At 39.1% G+C, this 16,841-nt stretch overlaps 1 protein-coding gene across 4 annotated transcripts in view; it reads left to right on the top strand.

Annotated features, from left to right (window-relative positions):
* LOC119816139 (intracisternal A particle-promoted polypeptide) overlaps nucleotides 1-16,841 on the top strand; it is a 35,211-nt gene that overhangs the window by 4,376 nt on the left and 13,994 nt on the right. For 3 of the 4 annotated variants that reach the window (XM_038332472.1, XM_038332474.1, XM_038332473.1), the window contains exons 3-6: nucleotides 1,612-2,043; nucleotides 9,573-9,728; nucleotides 11,002-11,169; nucleotides 16,076-16,213. In XM_038332472.1, the coding sequence (XP_038188400.1) occupies nucleotides 1,612-2,043; nucleotides 9,573-9,728; nucleotides 11,002-11,169; nucleotides 16,076-16,213 (894 nt within the window). The remainder of the gene's footprint in view (nucleotides 1-1,611; nucleotides 2,044-9,572; nucleotides 9,729-11,001; nucleotides 11,170-16,075; nucleotides 16,214-16,841) is intronic. The other variant, XM_038332475.1, reaches the window with a different exon arrangement.

The raw sequence follows: 16,841 nt of genomic DNA, 5'->3' as shown, positions 1-16,841 counted from the left end.
TTGGAAATTTTCAGAAATCAGTAATAAAATTTCTTCTGCAGCCATCATGTGTGTGTCTCCCCTTGCTAATCATATGATCCTATACTTTTAAATCTCAATTTGTAGTCATTATTTTTCCTGTTACTTTAATCACTGGCTTTTTACTCATAAATAACTTTTTGAGCATCTAGTTTGATTAGATCATTGGGCACAGAGAAGGCAAGTCATGCCTACACAGACTTCAATATATATATCCTACCCCCTCACCCAAGACAGGGTTTCTCTGTGTAACAGCCTAGCTGTACTGAAACTCGATTTGTAGACCAGGCTGGCCTCCCAAGTGCTGGGACAGATATTTTAATACAGTGACTGTTATAAAAGGGATAAGTTCCTCTTTTGGGAGTTCACATAAATATCCTGTGGGAGTGGTCCTGGAGAGTCAGGGCCTGGCATGCTGGGATCTGGAGTCCAGACCAAAGCAACTCCCAGGTCAGGGAGGCTGGGACAGATGCTAGGGGCTGGGGACTATGCCCCCAACTTAACTTGGAGTCTTTAGGGGAAGAAATCCAAATATTTAGTAGCTTCTCATGTGTTATAGAGTCTTTATTATGCCTTATATTTAAAAACTAACATTGTGTGACATTTTATCGTAAATGAGTATAGTAAACCTGCTTTCTTCCCCCTTCCCAGTACCTCAGTAAGTTTGTTAATTGCATATAATCTGTATTGAAAGTATGAATTTTACCTGGATGTAGCATAAACTTTTTTAATCCCAGCACCCTGGGTGCAGAGAAAAGATTGGAAGTTGGAAGCCAGCCTGCTCCATATAGTGAGACTTAGTCTCAGCAAACAAAGGGTTGGTTTTAATGTCAGTCATATCTGCTTAGTCATATACTTTTTTCAAAAAAATTTTGAAGAGTTATTAATTTTTATGTTCTGTGTATGCGTTTTTACCTGCATGTATGTATGTGCATCACATGTATTTAGTACCTTTAGTAGCCAGAGAGGGATTTGGCTATGGGAACTGGAATTACAGGCCACTGTGAGCTGTCCTATAGGTGCTAGGAACCGAACCCTGAGTCCTCTACAAGACCAGCAAATGCTCTTCTGCTTAGCCACCTCTCCCGCCTTTCTGTCATATAATTTGGAGAAGAGCGATTTAAACTTCCTAAGTCTGTTTACTTAATCCAATAATAAAATTTATGTCTACTAGCTAGGATTACAGTGAAGGTTAAATGAGTATAAAGTGACTAAAACTGTGAATGGTTTAGTATAGTTGTTCCATAAATAGCGTTGGATTGTTTTTTGTTTTGTTTTGTTTGATATGGGGTCTCATTTTGTAACACTGACTGTCCTAGAACTCACTTTGTAGTATCAAGCTGGCGTTGAACTCACAGAGATCCTCTGTCTCTGCCTCTCAAGTGCTGGTAGATTAAAGACATGAACTACCACACTGACCTAGTTGTTCCATGAATGTTAAATATCATTGGCATTTAATTTTGTATTTTTCCCATATATCCTGTTTACTTAATTTCTATTCTGTGAAAATTAAACTATTATTGAAGTGAAGTAAAATATTAAGCCAAATGCTTGTTTTGATTTATTGACTATTTTATCTTCCTATTTCCTTAGGACTAGTGAACATAGCTGTGAATAATGTTCAGGAGTTGATTGTTGCAGCAGACATGCTACAGTTGACTGAAGTTGTCAATCTTTGCTGTGACTTTCTAAAAGGACAAATTGATCCACAGAACTGCATTGGACTCTTCCAGTTCTCTGAGCAAATTGCCTGCCATGATCTTTTGGAATTTACAGAAAACTATATTCATGTCCATTTCTTGGAGGTTCATAGTGGAGAAGAGTTCCTGGCACTTACGAAAGATCAGCTAATCAAAATTTTACGAAGTGAGGAACTTAGCATTGAAGATGAATACCAAGTCTTCTTAGCCGCAATGCAGTGGATTCTGAAAGACCTGGGAAAGAGGAGAAAGCACGTGGTAGAAGTGTTAGATCCAATTCGATTCCCTTTATTACCATCTCAGAGGCTTTTAAAGTACATAGAAGGTAACAACTCTTTTACTATATATAAGATTCCTTGATCTCTAAAATTTGTGTGTGTGTGTGTGTGTGTGTGTGTGTGTGTGTGTGTTTTCGAGACAGGGTAGCCTTGATTATAACCAGACTGGCCTCAAGCTCATGGAGATCTGCTTGCCTCTGCCTTGAAAATGCTGGGATTCAAGGTGTGTCCCACCACCACCTGGCTTTTTTTTATGTTGTACAACATTTAAATCTTTATATGTTGTTCTTGAAATTAATTATTAATAAAATATAATAGTACTGTAGAGAAAAATGGCTGATAGAGCTAGCACTGCTATGAGAGAGAGTACCAATTTTTTCAGTGTATGATTTCTGATCTTTCTTTGCTTCTTTTCTTCTTTTTTTTGTTTTTTTTTTGGTTTCTTCGAGACAGGGTTTCTCTGTAGTTTTGGAGCCTGTCCTAGAACTAGCTCTTGTAGACCAGGCTGGTCTCGAACTCACAGAGATCCGCCTGCCTCTGCCTCCCGAGTGCTGGTTTTAAAGGCGTGAGCCACCACCACCTGGCTTTTCTTTCTTTTCTTTTCTTTCTTTTTTTTTTGTATATTTGTTTGATTTTTTGTTTGTTTGTTTGTTTGTTTTTGTTTCTGTTGTTTGGTTTCTTCAAGAGAGGGTTTCTCTATATCTTTGGAACCTTTCCTGGAAATAGCTCTGTAGACAAGGCTAGCCTTGAAGTCACAGAGATCCCCTGCCTCTGCCTTTCGAGTGCTGGGATTAAAGGCTTGTGCCACCACTGCCCAGCATTCTTTGCTTAATGATTGAAGAGGCAGTATGACCACCCTCACGCTGCTGCCACTATGCCTCAGTGCCACGACACTCTGCCTTCCTTAAAAGAAGTTTCCTATTATAATTTTAAAATAGTCACCAAAACTTAGTATCTGTAGCTACAGGGGTTAGTGATGAGGCTGGGGCTCCCTAGAGAGTTGGTTCAGTGGTTAAGAGCAGATTTGATTCCCAGAACACAAATGGTGACTCACAACCATCTGTAACTCTAGTTCCAGAGAATCTCATCTGGCATCCTCCAGTACCAGGCATGGGAGTGGTGCACAGATATATATGCAGGAAAAGAATTCGCACACATTAAATAAATAAATAAATAAATAAATAAATAAATAAATAAATAAATGATAAATAAATAAAAACTACATAAAAATATATAACCTTGTGTGGCGTCACAGGCCTGTAGCACACCCACTCACCCCATACCCTCCTCTTGGGAAGCTGAGAGATTGTGTTTGAGGCCAGACTAGTTTACATAGCAAGTTCCAGCCTAACTTGGACTATCTGGCAAGTTCTTGACTCCAATAAATAAATAAATTAATTAATTAATAGATAATACATCAACAAAGAAGCCATCCTTTTATATACCACAAACAAAATCAAAACTTGAATCATGGCTACAAGTCCTATAGCTATAACTTGAGGTTTGTTTGGTTTTTCTGTTGTTTTTTCAAAACAGGGTCTCACTATGTAACTCTGGCTGTCCTGGAACTCACTTTGTAGACCAGGCTGGCCTCCAACTCACAAAGATCTGCCTGCCTCTGCCTCCTGAGTGCTGGGATTAAAGGTCTGCCCCACCACCACCCGGCTTAACTTGAGTTTTATATTGATATTGTATTATGACTTCTGTGTAAACTTTGAATCATTTTCAAGTTGTATTTTCTTCTTTGTTTTTTTTTGGGGGGGGATTTTTTGTTTTAATGTGTTGTCTAGGCTGGCTGAAACTCCCAATTTTCCTGGTGGGGTTTTTGGTTCTGAAGTATAGGAGTAGAAAAGTAACACACACACACACACACACACACACACGATTAAAAATGAAATAAATCTTTAAAAACCACAATAACTTAACAGCTGGTCTTTGACTGTAATTCAGTGATGGAGTATATGAAAAAGCAAGGGTTCGGGCTGGAGAGATGGCTCAGAGGTTAAGAGCATTGCCTGCTCTTCCAAAGGTCCTGAGTTCAATTCCCAGCAACCACATGGTGGCTCACAACCATCTGTAATGGGGTCTGGTGCCCTCTTCTGGCCTGCAGAAGAGTATTGTATACATAATAAATAAATATTCTAAAAAAAAAAAAAAAAAAAAAAAAAAAAAGAAAAAGCAAGGGTTCAGTCCATAGCATAGCAAAGATCAACCACCTAATGATAGAGTCAGTCACACATGAATAACCAGTTTGACACAGCCCAGGTGGCTCATGCATGTAATACCTAGCACTTGGGCTGACACAGGATTGCCATTTGAGGTCAGACTGAGTTACATAGCAAGTTACAATCTGGAATGGGATATAATGCAAGAATGTCTTAAAACAATAACAACACTTTAGGTTTGGCGCATACTTTTAATTTCAGCACTTGGGAGGCAGAGGTAGATGGATCATTGGCGGCCAGCCCAGTCTACAGAGCGAATTCCAGGACAGCCAGGGCAACACAGAGAAATCCTGTCTTGAAAAATAAACAAACAAACAAAAATTATAGTTTTAATTTTAAATAATAACAACTCTCTGCTAAGAAAAATTGGGCACTTAGCATTTTTATTTTTCTTTCCATCTACTTTTCTGTCAAGGCCCTCAATGTTTATAGGCATCATTTATTTTTATGTTTGCAATCCTGAGTCCCTTGGCTCTTTGCCTTTTTATCTCTTTATTCAGATGATTTTGATGCTGACCGATTATCAGTTATGGTTTGTGTGTTTAAGACAGGATCACATGTAGCTCAGGTTGGTCATTAACTCAATATATACTGAAGAATGATCTCACTCTGTTCTCCTGACTCCCTCTTTCAAGTGCTGGATTATAGGCACAGAATACCAAATTCAGCTTCAAGTATGGTATTTCCGTTACCATATTTTCCTTTTTTATTCATTGTTTGGGTTGGCCAGATTAAAAATTACTTTTTATTATTTAAATTTTTGTGTGTGGGTATTTTGTCTATGTAGCATGTGTATGCCTTGTGCCTAAGGAGGCAAAAAGAGGAGGGGTCAGATTCTCTGAGACTGGAGTTACAGATAGTTATGAGTCCTCCTCTGGGCTCTAAGAACTGAATTTAGTCCTCTGCAAAAACTTTAAGTGTTCTTAACTGTTGAGCTCCATGGATTGGCTGGACTTTCTTATATATGTTTTACTTTGTCTTTTGATCAAATTTTATCATGTACTTCTTTCTTTTGTTTTGGCTTGTTTTTTTACAATAGGGTCTCTCTATGGAACTTTGATTGTCCTGGAATTCTTTATGTAGACCAGACTGGCCTCTAACTTACAGAGATCCATCTGCCTCAGCCTCCTGAGTGCTTGAATTAAAAGCATACACCACTACACCTTTTTTCTAGAAGAACATGTTTGGTTTTTTGTTTGTTTTTTTCAAGACAGAGTTTTTCTGTATAGCATCGGAGCCTATCCTAGAACTTGTACTGTAGGTCAGGCTGGCCTCAAACTCCAAGATCTCCCTACCTCTGCCTCCCAAGTGCTAGGATTAAGGGTGTGTGCCACCACTGCCCGGCAAACATGACTGTTTTAGTTCCTGAATCCTTTCAATTAGAAAATTCCTGGGTGTTGCTTCTTAAAATTAAATTTAGGTTAGTATAACATTACTTAGTTATGATGATATTCCTGTTCTTTTTTTTTTTTTTTTTTTTTTGGTTTGGTTTTTCGAGACAGGGTTTCTCTGTGGCTTTGGAGCCTGTCCTGGAACTAGCTCTTGTAGACCAGGCTGGTCTCGAACTCACAGAGATCCACCTGCCTCTGCCTCCCGAGTGCTGGGATTAAAGGCGTGCGCCACCACCGCCCGGCTTCCTGTTCTTTTGAATTTGGTAAGGCATAGGTTTTTTTTGTTGGGGGAGGTTATGTTATTTTGTTGGCCTTGGTTATGAGAATGCATGTGAAGGTCCGAGGACAACTTGTAGGTGTGGATTCTTTTCTTCTACCTTGTGGGTCTCGAGGATTGAACTTGGGTTCTTCAGGCTTGGTGGTAAATGCTGTGACGCACTGAGCCCTCTTGCCAACCTGTAAGACATAGTTTGTTTTTGTTTTCAGTGATTTCTTTTTTTCTGGTTTAATGCCTTAAGAATTCTTGCATTGTTCTTGGTGTTATTATTGTTGTTTTGTTTTGAACTTTGTTGTTTTTTATTAGATTCTACTATAGTTTCTTTCTTTTTGAAAGTTCTTGTGAGTGTGGGAGTGCATTGTGTAACCCTAGTACACAGGTGGCAAAGACAGAACAATCAGCTGCCAATTTGAGGCCAGTCTAGACTACTTAGTGAGTTCTAGCCAGGCTGGACTAAAAAGTACGGTCCTGTCTCAAGCAGAAACTTCTTCAAAACAAACAAAATAAGTTTAATTTTCCTTCACTTTGGGGAATTATTTTGTGTGCAATTTCTTAGTACTTTTAAATATCATTTGGGAGTCATCTTTTTTGAACCTGTCGTGTGTGTGTATGTGTGTCACCATGCCCAGCTAATCAATGAATAATTTGGGGGAAGAATGAATAACTGAAAAGCAAAGCAGAGAAAATTGAGGAAAAAAATAATCAGTACAGTATCGTGGTGGAGCTCAGTGGAGGAGTGAGGACGTCAGCCCGAGCAGGACTTGTTTCACCTCGTGTTTCAGGCTAGAAGGACAGTGAGAATACAGCGTGTCTAACAAACTCTGTACTGCAGAATACAAAGCAACTGTACCAAGATAAAAAGAGGGAGAGGGAGAATTAGCTCTTTATCAGAGCAGGGTTTCAATAAGGAGGCCATGTAAACAAGATAAAAAAATTACATCTATTCAAGTAGATTCCAGGGAAAAGAAGAAAAAGAAATTGAAGAATTCAGCCTGGGTGGGGAGTCGGGCAGGGGAGGGGGAGATTAGCCATAAACAGAAATGCATTCCTCTTGAAACTCAGACTATAGAGTTACTTGAAGAATAAAAATTTTTTGAAACAGGAGTATAGAGGAGATGCAGCGCTAAGAAAACAAAAGTGGGACTTGAAACACCGATTTGTAGACAGGCACACATGGTGCACAGAAATGCATGCACACTAAGCACCCAGATATGTAAATAAAATTCATTGCAAAAATTTAAAAGATTTTTGCTGGGCCGTTGTGGCACACGCCTTTATTTTATTTTTTTTTAAGATTTATTTATTTATTATGTACACAGTGTTCAGCCTCCGTGTATGCCTGCACGCCAGAAGAGGGCACCAGATCTCATTACAGACGGTTGTGAGCCACCATGTGGTTGCTGGGAATTGAACTCAGGACCTCTGGAAGAGCAGTCAGTGCTCTTAACCTCTGAGCCATCTCTCCATCCCCAACTTTTTTTTTTTAAATAAATCTTTTCTCTTTCGTTTTTTCTTACATTTGTGTGTATGTGTGCACATGCCTTTAATCCCAGCACTCGGGAGGCATAGGCAAGCAGATCTCTGTGAGTGAGTTTGAGGATAGTCTGGCCTACAGAGTGAGTTCCAGGACAGCCAAAGCTACACAGAGAAACCCTGTCCTAAAGAACCGAAAACCAAAATAAATAAATAAATAAAACAAAAGAAAAGATTTTTAATTTGTTTCTTGCTTTGTCTTATCATTTTTTAATTTATTTGTTTATTGTGTACACAGTGTTCTGCTTGTATGACAGAGGGCATCAGATCTCATTATAGGTAGTTATGAGCCAGCATGTAGTTGCTGGGAATTGAACTCATGGGAAGAGAAGCCAGTGCTTCTAACTTCTGAGCCATCTCTCCAGCCCCCTGTCTTATCATTTTCGAAGGTTTATAACAAAAATATATTTTCTTTTTGTTATTTAATTTTATAAATAACCCTTGGCTAATCAGCATTTTCTTAGATAGTGGTAGTTTTTAGTGTTGAAGCTTGAACACAGGTTTTTTGTTTGTTTTTTGTTTTTTCGAGACAGGGTTTCTCTGTAGCTTTGGAGCCTGTCCTAGAACTAGCTCTTGAAGTTCAGGCTGGCCTTGAATTCACAGAAATCTGCCTGCCTCTGCCTCCAGAGTGCTGGGATTAAAGGTGTGCACCACTACCGCCTGGCATCTTGAACCCAGGTACTCACACGTTAGGCAAGTGCCTTCCCACTGAACCTGGCCCTGATAAGTGTGAACTTAGTTCATTTTTTCGTCTTTATTTGGAAAGTATTATACATGAGTGCAATTTTTTTTTTTTTTTTGTTTTTGTTTTTGTTTTTCGAGACAGGGTTTCTCTGCAGCTTTTTAAGAGCCTGGCCTGGAACTAGCTCTTGTAGACCAGGCTGGCCTCGAACTCACAGAGATCCGCCTGCCTCTGCCTCCCGAGTGCTGGGATTAAAGGCGTGCGCCACCACCGCCCGGCTATGAGTGCAATTTTTTGTTTTTCAAGATGGGTTTTTTTCTGTATAGCCCTTGCTGACCTGAAACTCACTATGTAGTCCAGGCTGGCCTCCAAGTCACAGAAATCTCTCTGCCTTTACCTCCTGAGTGCTAGGATTAAAGGTGTGTGCCACCACTGCCTGGCTCATTTTTTTTTTTTTCCAGGCTGTCCTGGAACTCACTCTGTAGTTCAGGCTGACCTCAAACTCACAGAAATCCACCTGCTTCTGCCTTCCCTGCCCAGCAGGGAATAAAATATTTTTAAAAAGCCTCTAAATTACATTTTTTGTGTGTGTGTTTGTGGGGTGGGGGTCGAGCATATATACCTCAGTATGAATGGAGGTCAGCAGACAATCTGAGGAGTTGGTTCCCTTTGTCCATGATGTAGGTTCCTATAGACAAATGAGGTCTTAAGACTTGGCAGCAGATGCCTTTACCTGGTGAGTCATCTCACTGGCCTCTTTAAAACATTTGGATAGATTTAAGGAAAGTATATCCCTTAGCAGCAGTGCTAAAAACAATATTTTTTATTGTAATAAACAATCTGTTGCTTGATAAATAAGTTTGTCTTTTTGTTTTTTAAGGATTTATTTTTTAAAGATTTATTTATTTTATGTGCATTGGTGTTTTGGTTACATGTATGTCTGTGAGGTGTTAGATTCCTTAGAACTGGAGTTATAGACAGTTGTGAGCTGCCATGTGGGTGTTAGGAACTGAACCTGGATCCTCTAGAAGAACAGCCAGGGCTCTTAATCACTGAACCATCCCTCCAGCCCCCCTTTAAGGATTTTTATCTTAAATAATGTGTATGACTGTGTGTGGGTATGTACATATAAGTGTGGGTGCCCATGGATATGGATCTATTTGAGCTAAAATTATAAACTGGGAACAGATCCTCTGCAAGAGCAGAATACTCCCTTAACCCCCTCTCCAACACCGATGATGATGGTATTTTCCTTGTTTTTAGTTGCTGTTTTGTTTTGTTTGTTTTTCTTTTTTGAGACTGTGTCTCGCTATTTATACCAGGCTGCCCTGGAACTTGAAGAGATCCTCATGCCTCTGCTTCCTGAGTGCAGCGATTAACAGCTTGTGCTGCTCTGACTGGCCGGGAAATGTGTCTTTTCAGTACTCTCTGAAAGTCTTTTAAAACACTGTCTTTAAATATTGTTTAGGACTATCTGATTTTAATCTTCGAGTTGCATTGCAAACACTTCTGAAAGAATATTGTGAGGTCTCCAAGTCTCCCAAAGAGAACAAGTTTTGTAGTTTTCTGCAGACATCCAAAGTTCGACCTCGGAAGAAAGCAAGAAAATACCTGTATGCAGTAGGTAAGAAACTCTGAAAAATAATAGAAATTATTTTAGGATAAGAGCTTTTTAATAGTTTGTTGTTATTACTGTGTATTTATTACTCATATGTAAATTTATCAGAAACATTTAATTTCATGTTTAGGCTTAAGGTTAGTAAATCAAATTTGCATAATAGGATGAACACATTTAAAACTCAATAGTTTCTCACTCAACATTTCATTTGATGTTCTAAATCTTTGGTCTCTGATTACCTAGTTACCATCAAATGACTGTCTACAGATTTATGTATTTACTGTGTGTGTGCACATATGTGCATCATGGTATATGAGTGGATATTAAGTGACACCTTATGGGAACTGGTTTTCTCATTCCACTTTGTAGGGACTGAATTCAGGTCACCAGGCTGCACAGCCATTTGCTTTTACCTGCTGAATTACCTCACCAACACAAGAAATATTTCTGTAAAAGTTAAAATTTTGCCAGGTATAATGCATACAATTCCAGCATTCTGAGGCTGAGGCAGGGGTGTAGTAAATTGAAAGCCATTTTGGGTTACATAATGAGTTATGGGTCAACCTAGGCTACAGTATGATACTATCTTTAAAAAAAACTTAATAAGCTGGGTGGTGGTGGAGCATGCCTTTATTCCCAGCACTTGGGAGGCAGAAGTAGGCAGATGTCTGTGAGTTTGAGGCCAATCTGGTCTACAAAGCAAGTTCTAGGACAGCCAGGACACAGAGATACCCTGTCTCAAAAAACAAAAAAAAGCAAACCAAAAACCTAAATAAGTGAATTAATTTTTATTTGTTTGTTTGTTTTTGTTTTTTGTTTTTCAAGGCAGCGTTTCTCTGTAGGTTTGGAGCCTGTCCTGGAATTAGCTCTTGTAGACCAGGCTGACCTTGAATTCACAGAGATCTGCCTGCCTCTGCCCCCAGAGTGCTGGGATTAAAGGTGTGCGCCACCACCGTCCCTATTTTTAATTTTTAATTGAGACATATAAAAGTCATAATGAGACTTTATAATTAGACAAAGAATATCGCCTAGATATATTTTATACAGCCTTCTATTATAACTGAGATCTTATGGTAAAACACTGAGGTTAACTTTCTTATTGCGTGTAAGCCAGGACTTGGCATAATTAAGAGTTACACATTTTATTTACTATTTTTATAGAGGTGACAAGCTCTAAGTTGTATAAATCTTTATATATAGGAGCCTGGATATTTTTATTACTTCTGTTTTCATATTGAGCATAAGTGGTTTGCTGTGTATTTTTTCATTTTCTGCTTAGGTGGATATACACGCTTGCAGGGGGGCCGTTGGAGTGATAGCAGAGCCCTCAGTTGTGTAGAACGCTTTGATACATTTAGTCAGTACTGGACCACTGTATCTTCACTTCACCAGGCTCGATGTGGACTTGGAGTAGCCGTTTTGGGAGGGATGGTCTATGCTATTGGAGGTAACAATAAAAATATCTCATTTCTCTCATTAATCTACTTGACTGTGTACTTTGTACATGTACTTTGATCATCTTAACTATTTTTGTTTCCTCCCCTCTTCATTAGGTGTTTTTGTTGCTGTTGTTGTTGTTTTGTTTTGTTTTGCCTTTTTTGGTTTTTTGAGACAAGGTTTCTCTGTGGCTTTGGAGCCTGTTCTGGAACTAGCTCTTGTAGACCAGGCTGGCCTCGAACTCATTTTAATGAAAAATTATTTACTTATAAAATATAACCATCTCTTTGAACTTGACCTATATACTAGTATGTATTTCATATTTAACATGCCTGTATTTTCTTCCCATGATTTGCCATATACTGGATGGTAATTATTTGCCTACAGGGTCAGAACAAAGCATTAAACATCCTTTTTTGTTCCTTCAGTACTGAATGATTGATCTTAGGCCCTCATGTATGTGAGATGATCACTACCGCAAACTTCAGTTATCATCCATGTTGTCTTCCATGTCTATAGCCAGTTCATTGGCATATATGCCTATATATCTGCTTCAACATTGTAATACCCAAATCTTGATATAATTTTTGCTTTTATCTGCTGTCTGGTCTTACATTGTGAATCTAATTATGTTATTGCCCTATTCTCTTTTTGTTGTTGTTTGTGTTTAAGACAGGGTTTCCCTGTGTAGCCCTAGCTATCTTGGAACTAACTCTGTAGATCAGGCTGGTGTTGCAGAGATTCTCCTGCCTTGGCTTCCCAAGTGCTGGGATTAAAGGCGTGCACCACCACCACCCGTGTTATCCTACTGTCAACCCTAGAGTAGCTCCCGGTTTACTGCTGAAAATAAACTCCAGTTTTGGGGCTGAAGATATAGCTCAGTTGGTATGATGCTTGTTTAGCATGCAGGAGGCCCAAGTAAATCACAAATGGTAGTACTTGACTATAATCACAACATCAGGAGGTTGAGGTAGGAGGTCAGAAGTTCAAAAGTCATTCTTAGCAGAACAGCTAGTTTGAGTCCAGCCAAGCCTACAAGGGACCCAGCTCAAAGATAGATAGATAGGGGGGGGGGGGAGATGAGGAGAGGGGGAGAGGGAGAGAGGGAGAGAGGGCTCAGCAGCTAAAAGAATTGACTGCCCTTCCAGGGGACCCAGGTTCTGTTCCCAACATCCACTTGGTGGCTAACAACCTCCTGTAATTCCAGTTCCAGAGGATCTGACACCTTCTTCTAGCCTCTGCAGACACTGAACACATGTAGTACAAGATGTTCACACAAGCAAAACATCTTTATATATAAAATGAAAATAAAATCTAAAAGAAAAATCCAGGGCTGGGTGTAGTAGTGCATGCTTTTATTCCCAGCACGTGTGAGGCAGATCTCTGGGTTCAAGGTGAGCCTTGTTGCCAGCCTGGTCTACAGCCAGGGCTACACAGAAAAACTCTATCTCAAAACAAACAAATAAAATAAAGAAAAAAGAAGGAAATAGAAAAATCCTGTTCTTATTATATACTTCATGGTTTATATATGATATTTTTGTTTTTCTTTTTAAAAATATTTATTTTATTATGTATACAATATTCTGTCTGCATGTATGCCTGTAGTCTAGAAGAGGGCACCAGACCTCATTACAGATGGTTGTGAGCCACCATGTGGTTGCTGGGAATTGAACTCAGGACCTCCAGAAGAGCAGGCAATGCTCTTAACCACTGAGCCATCTCTCCAGCCCAATATTTTTGTTTTTCAAGAAAAAATTTCAGAGTTTCTGGACTTTTCCCTCACTTTTTTTTTTTTTTTTTTTTTTTTTTTTTTTTTTTTTTTTTTTTTTTTTGGTTTTTCGAGACAGGGTTTCTCTGTGGCTTTAGAGCCTGTCCTGGAACTAACTCTTGTAGACCAGGCTGGTCTCGAACTCACAGAGATCCGCCTGCCTCTGCCTCCCGAGTGCTGGAATTAAAGGCATGCGCCACCATCGCCCGGCTCTCACTTTCAATTAAAAGAAATAAACATGCTCACTAAAAACTAGATCTCAGGTAAATCTAAGACCACATCTTACCTAGTGAGTTCCAGGACAGCTAGGGTTACATAGAGAGACCCTGTTTCAAAGAAACAACAACAAAATTAAATAAATAGGCTGGGCAGGGTGGCTCATGCCTTTAATTCCCAGCACTAAGAAGGCAGAGGCAGGGTCTCTGGAGTTTGAGGCTAGCCTGGTCTACATAGAGAGAGCCAGGATAGCCAGGACTAAATAGACCTTGTTTAAAAATAAAACAAATAACAAACAAACAAATAAATACTGGATCTCAGGAACTGAGAAGGAAAGCATGTGTTCAGCATAAATCATACTGTTTATCTTTTTTTTCTTTTTCTTCTTTCTAATCATACTGTTTATATAAACAGTTTAGGAGCAGCAAGCCACTCATTGTTTTGGGACTTTTTTTATATCACTGGTTTTCTGCCATATTTCCAGATTCCAGCCAACAGATTCCAGGGGTCAACGTTGCAAGTAACTAAGAATGGGTAGTCTTAAACCTGTTGTGTTGATTCTAATCTGTCCAGATGTATGCTGGAGATAACCCTCTACTGCTTAAATTTTGTCTTTTTCATAGAGAGGGTCTTGCTATGTAGCCTTGGCTGACTTGTGTCTTCCAGACTTGCCTCAATCTCCTTTTTTACCTGCGGGTGAGCCTGAATTTTGTTGTTCCTGCCTCCACCTTCCAAATGCTAGGGTTAAGTTGTTACATGGTGGTGGGGACCAGTCAAGTGCTTAGTGCAACAGACAAGCGTTCTATCAGCAGGATTAGAGCCCAACCCTTCTACCCCACATCTTTTGTTCTTTTCATGATCTTTTTCTAATAAACAGATACTTTCAGGTTTACTGTAATCCTATCAATTTTTTTCCTCTTTTAAGTTCATCTATTTTAAGAAATGTTTATTCAAAACTCATGGTCTTATATACCTTTTTTAAAATAAAATTTTATGTTTTATTGTTACATTTATGTATATAATAAACTTGAAAATGAATTTTTATGGATAATATGCAATAAGGAAAGGGTTATTTTCTCTACATAAATAACCAGTTATCACAGCTGGCATAAAAGACTTATTCCCCATTGTTCTGTACTAACTTTGACATTCCTGGAATGTCATGTTTCTTTAGTTTTTTATCTGTCCCAATCTTAATTACTTTCACTCTATTAAAAACAATCTTAGTTTAGGGCCTGCAAGATGACTCAGCAGATAAGGGTGATTACCACCTCACCTAAGGACCTGAGTTTTCTGTGTTCTGGTTAATGTTTAGTCAACTTGACATAAGATAAAGTCATTGGGGAAGAAAAAAAAAATCTTTTTGTTTTGTTTTGTTTTTTTAAACAGGGTTTCTCTGTGTAGCTTTGGAGCCTGTCTTGGAACTTGCTCTATAGACCAGGCTGACCTTGAACTCATAGAGCTCTGCCTGCCTCTGCCTCCCAGTAGAAAGAATCTCAGTTGAGAAAATACCCTCATTGTGTTGGCTTGCTGTTGGGTATTTTCTTAATTGATGGGTGATGTGGGAGGACCCATCACACTGTGGGTGGTGCTACCCCTGGGCAGGTGGTCCTGGGTACTATAAGAAAGCAGGAGGAGCAAGCCATGAATAGCAAACCAATAAGCAACATTCCCTCATGACTTCTGCATCAACTCCTTCCTCCAGGTTCCTGCCTTGAGGTGCTTCCCTGACTTCCCTAAGTGATGGACTACAAACTGTAAAATGAACTAAATAAACCCTTTTCTCCCCATGTTGCTTATGGTCATGGTGTTTTATCATAGCAATAGAAACCCTATGTGTCTATGCTTATGTGCTTCCCAAACTCTATGTCAAGCTGCATTACTGCGTGAGCTGTGCTATTCATAGCAAGGTAGTCAGGAATCGATCTTGTGAAGCCTGGAAGGACTGAACACCCCCACCACAATCTAGGCCCGCTGCATCATGACCTCCACCAAAGTTCCTGGATAGAGGCGGCTTCATAAAGACAGATGAAAAAGACGCCTGGGAAAAGTAAAATGGGACTTATACTAAAAAAAAAAAAATTACATATATATATATATGTATATATGTATATAGTTTCTTTAATTTTGTTGTTGCTACATATGGATTATAATTGCTTTAAAATCAAATTGTGCCAGGTCGTAAACCTAAATTATTATCTGAAAAGAAATGGGAGTGTTAAAATGAAAATTGTTTCCTCACAATTTACATGAATTGTTTAAGTGGTACAGTTAGAAATAATTAGAAAATCCTGTGCTTTTGTTCCATAAATTGTGTTTTTTCTATTTTTGCTTTTTTGAGGGGCTCCTAAATAAATCTTACACAGATGCTTATTCTTAGTGGTAAATGCCTGGCCTTAACTTGGTTTGTTTCTTGTCACTTTTCTTAAATTATCCCATCTAAATTTTGCCTCTGAACCTTTATCTTTCTAGCTTCTGTGTATCTTACTTTCCTCCTCACTCCATGGCTAGCCTGGTGGCTGGCCCCTAGTTTCCTCCCGTTCTTCCTAATTTCTTCTTCTGTTTATACTGACTGCCAGCCCCACCTATCCTTGCTTCTGCCTTGCTATTGGCCGTTCATCTCTTTATTAGACCATCAGGTCTTTTAGACAGGCACAGTAACACAGCTTCACAGAGTTCAACAAATGCAGTGTAAACAAAAGTCACACACCTGAAAATAGTATTCTGCAACAGTAATGCTTTTTAATAAATGGCGGTGCTTTGAATTAAAAATATTGCTTGTTAGGCAAAAACTTTTAATGGCTGTTTTAAAATTAGACATAATGGTTGATTTCTGAAAACAGAGAATGTTAATGCTGATGAATATTGTATTCTAATTCTATTCTTTTAGCATCACTAAACCTGATGTGTGTCTGTTTCTTTTTTTAATCAGGTGAAAAGGATTCAATGATTTTTGACTGTACTGAATGCTATGACCCAGTTACTAAACAATGGACAACTGTTGCTTCAATGAATCACCCCCGCTGTGGCTTGGGAGTATGTGTGTGCTACGGGGCTATCTATGCTTTGGGTAATTATGCTGTTTGATCTCAGAACAACTGATATTAATTAAATTCTTGGGCTCTGACAACTTTAGAGACGTTCCTTACTGGCATAAGAAATTTGCATCTTTAGATTTAGGGCTGGAAGAGTCAAGGTGTATCTCTGGTAGTTCAAGGCCAGTCTGGTTTATGTAGTAAGTTCCATGTCTTGGGGAAAAAGTATATCTTTTTAGCTTTGTAAGTTTTTGTTTGTTTGTTTTGTTTTTAAGACAAGATCTTACTTTATAGCTCAGGCTGCCCTAGAAACACTGAACTTGCCATTCTCTTGCTTCTCCTTTTTTTTTTTTTTTTTTTTTTTTTTTTTTTTTTTGGTTTTTCGAGACAGGGTTTCTCTGTAGCTTTGTAGCCTATTCTGGAACTAGCTCTTGTAGACCAGGCTGGTCTCGAACTCACAGAGATCCGCCTGCCTCTGCCTCCCGAGTGCTGGGATTAAAGGCATGTGCCACCACCGCCCGGCTTGCTTCTCCTTCTTGAGTGCTGTAACCATAACTACAGGTGTTGGCTGTGATACATGGAGAGGGGGCCAGTACTCTGGAGCTGGCACTCTCGTGGATTACTGCACACACCCTAAACAGCGAGTTCCAGGCCATCCTGAGA

The sequence above is a fragment of the Arvicola amphibius genome, chromosome 6, assembly GCF_903992535.2.
Source record: "Arvicola amphibius chromosome 6, mArvAmp1.2, whole genome shotgun sequence".
In the NCBI taxonomy this organism is placed as follows: Eukaryota; Metazoa; Chordata; class Mammalia; order Rodentia; family Cricetidae; genus Arvicola; species Arvicola amphibius.
The sequence above is the reverse complement of the archived record's forward strand: the minus strand, read 5'-3'. Positions and strand labels throughout refer to the sequence as shown.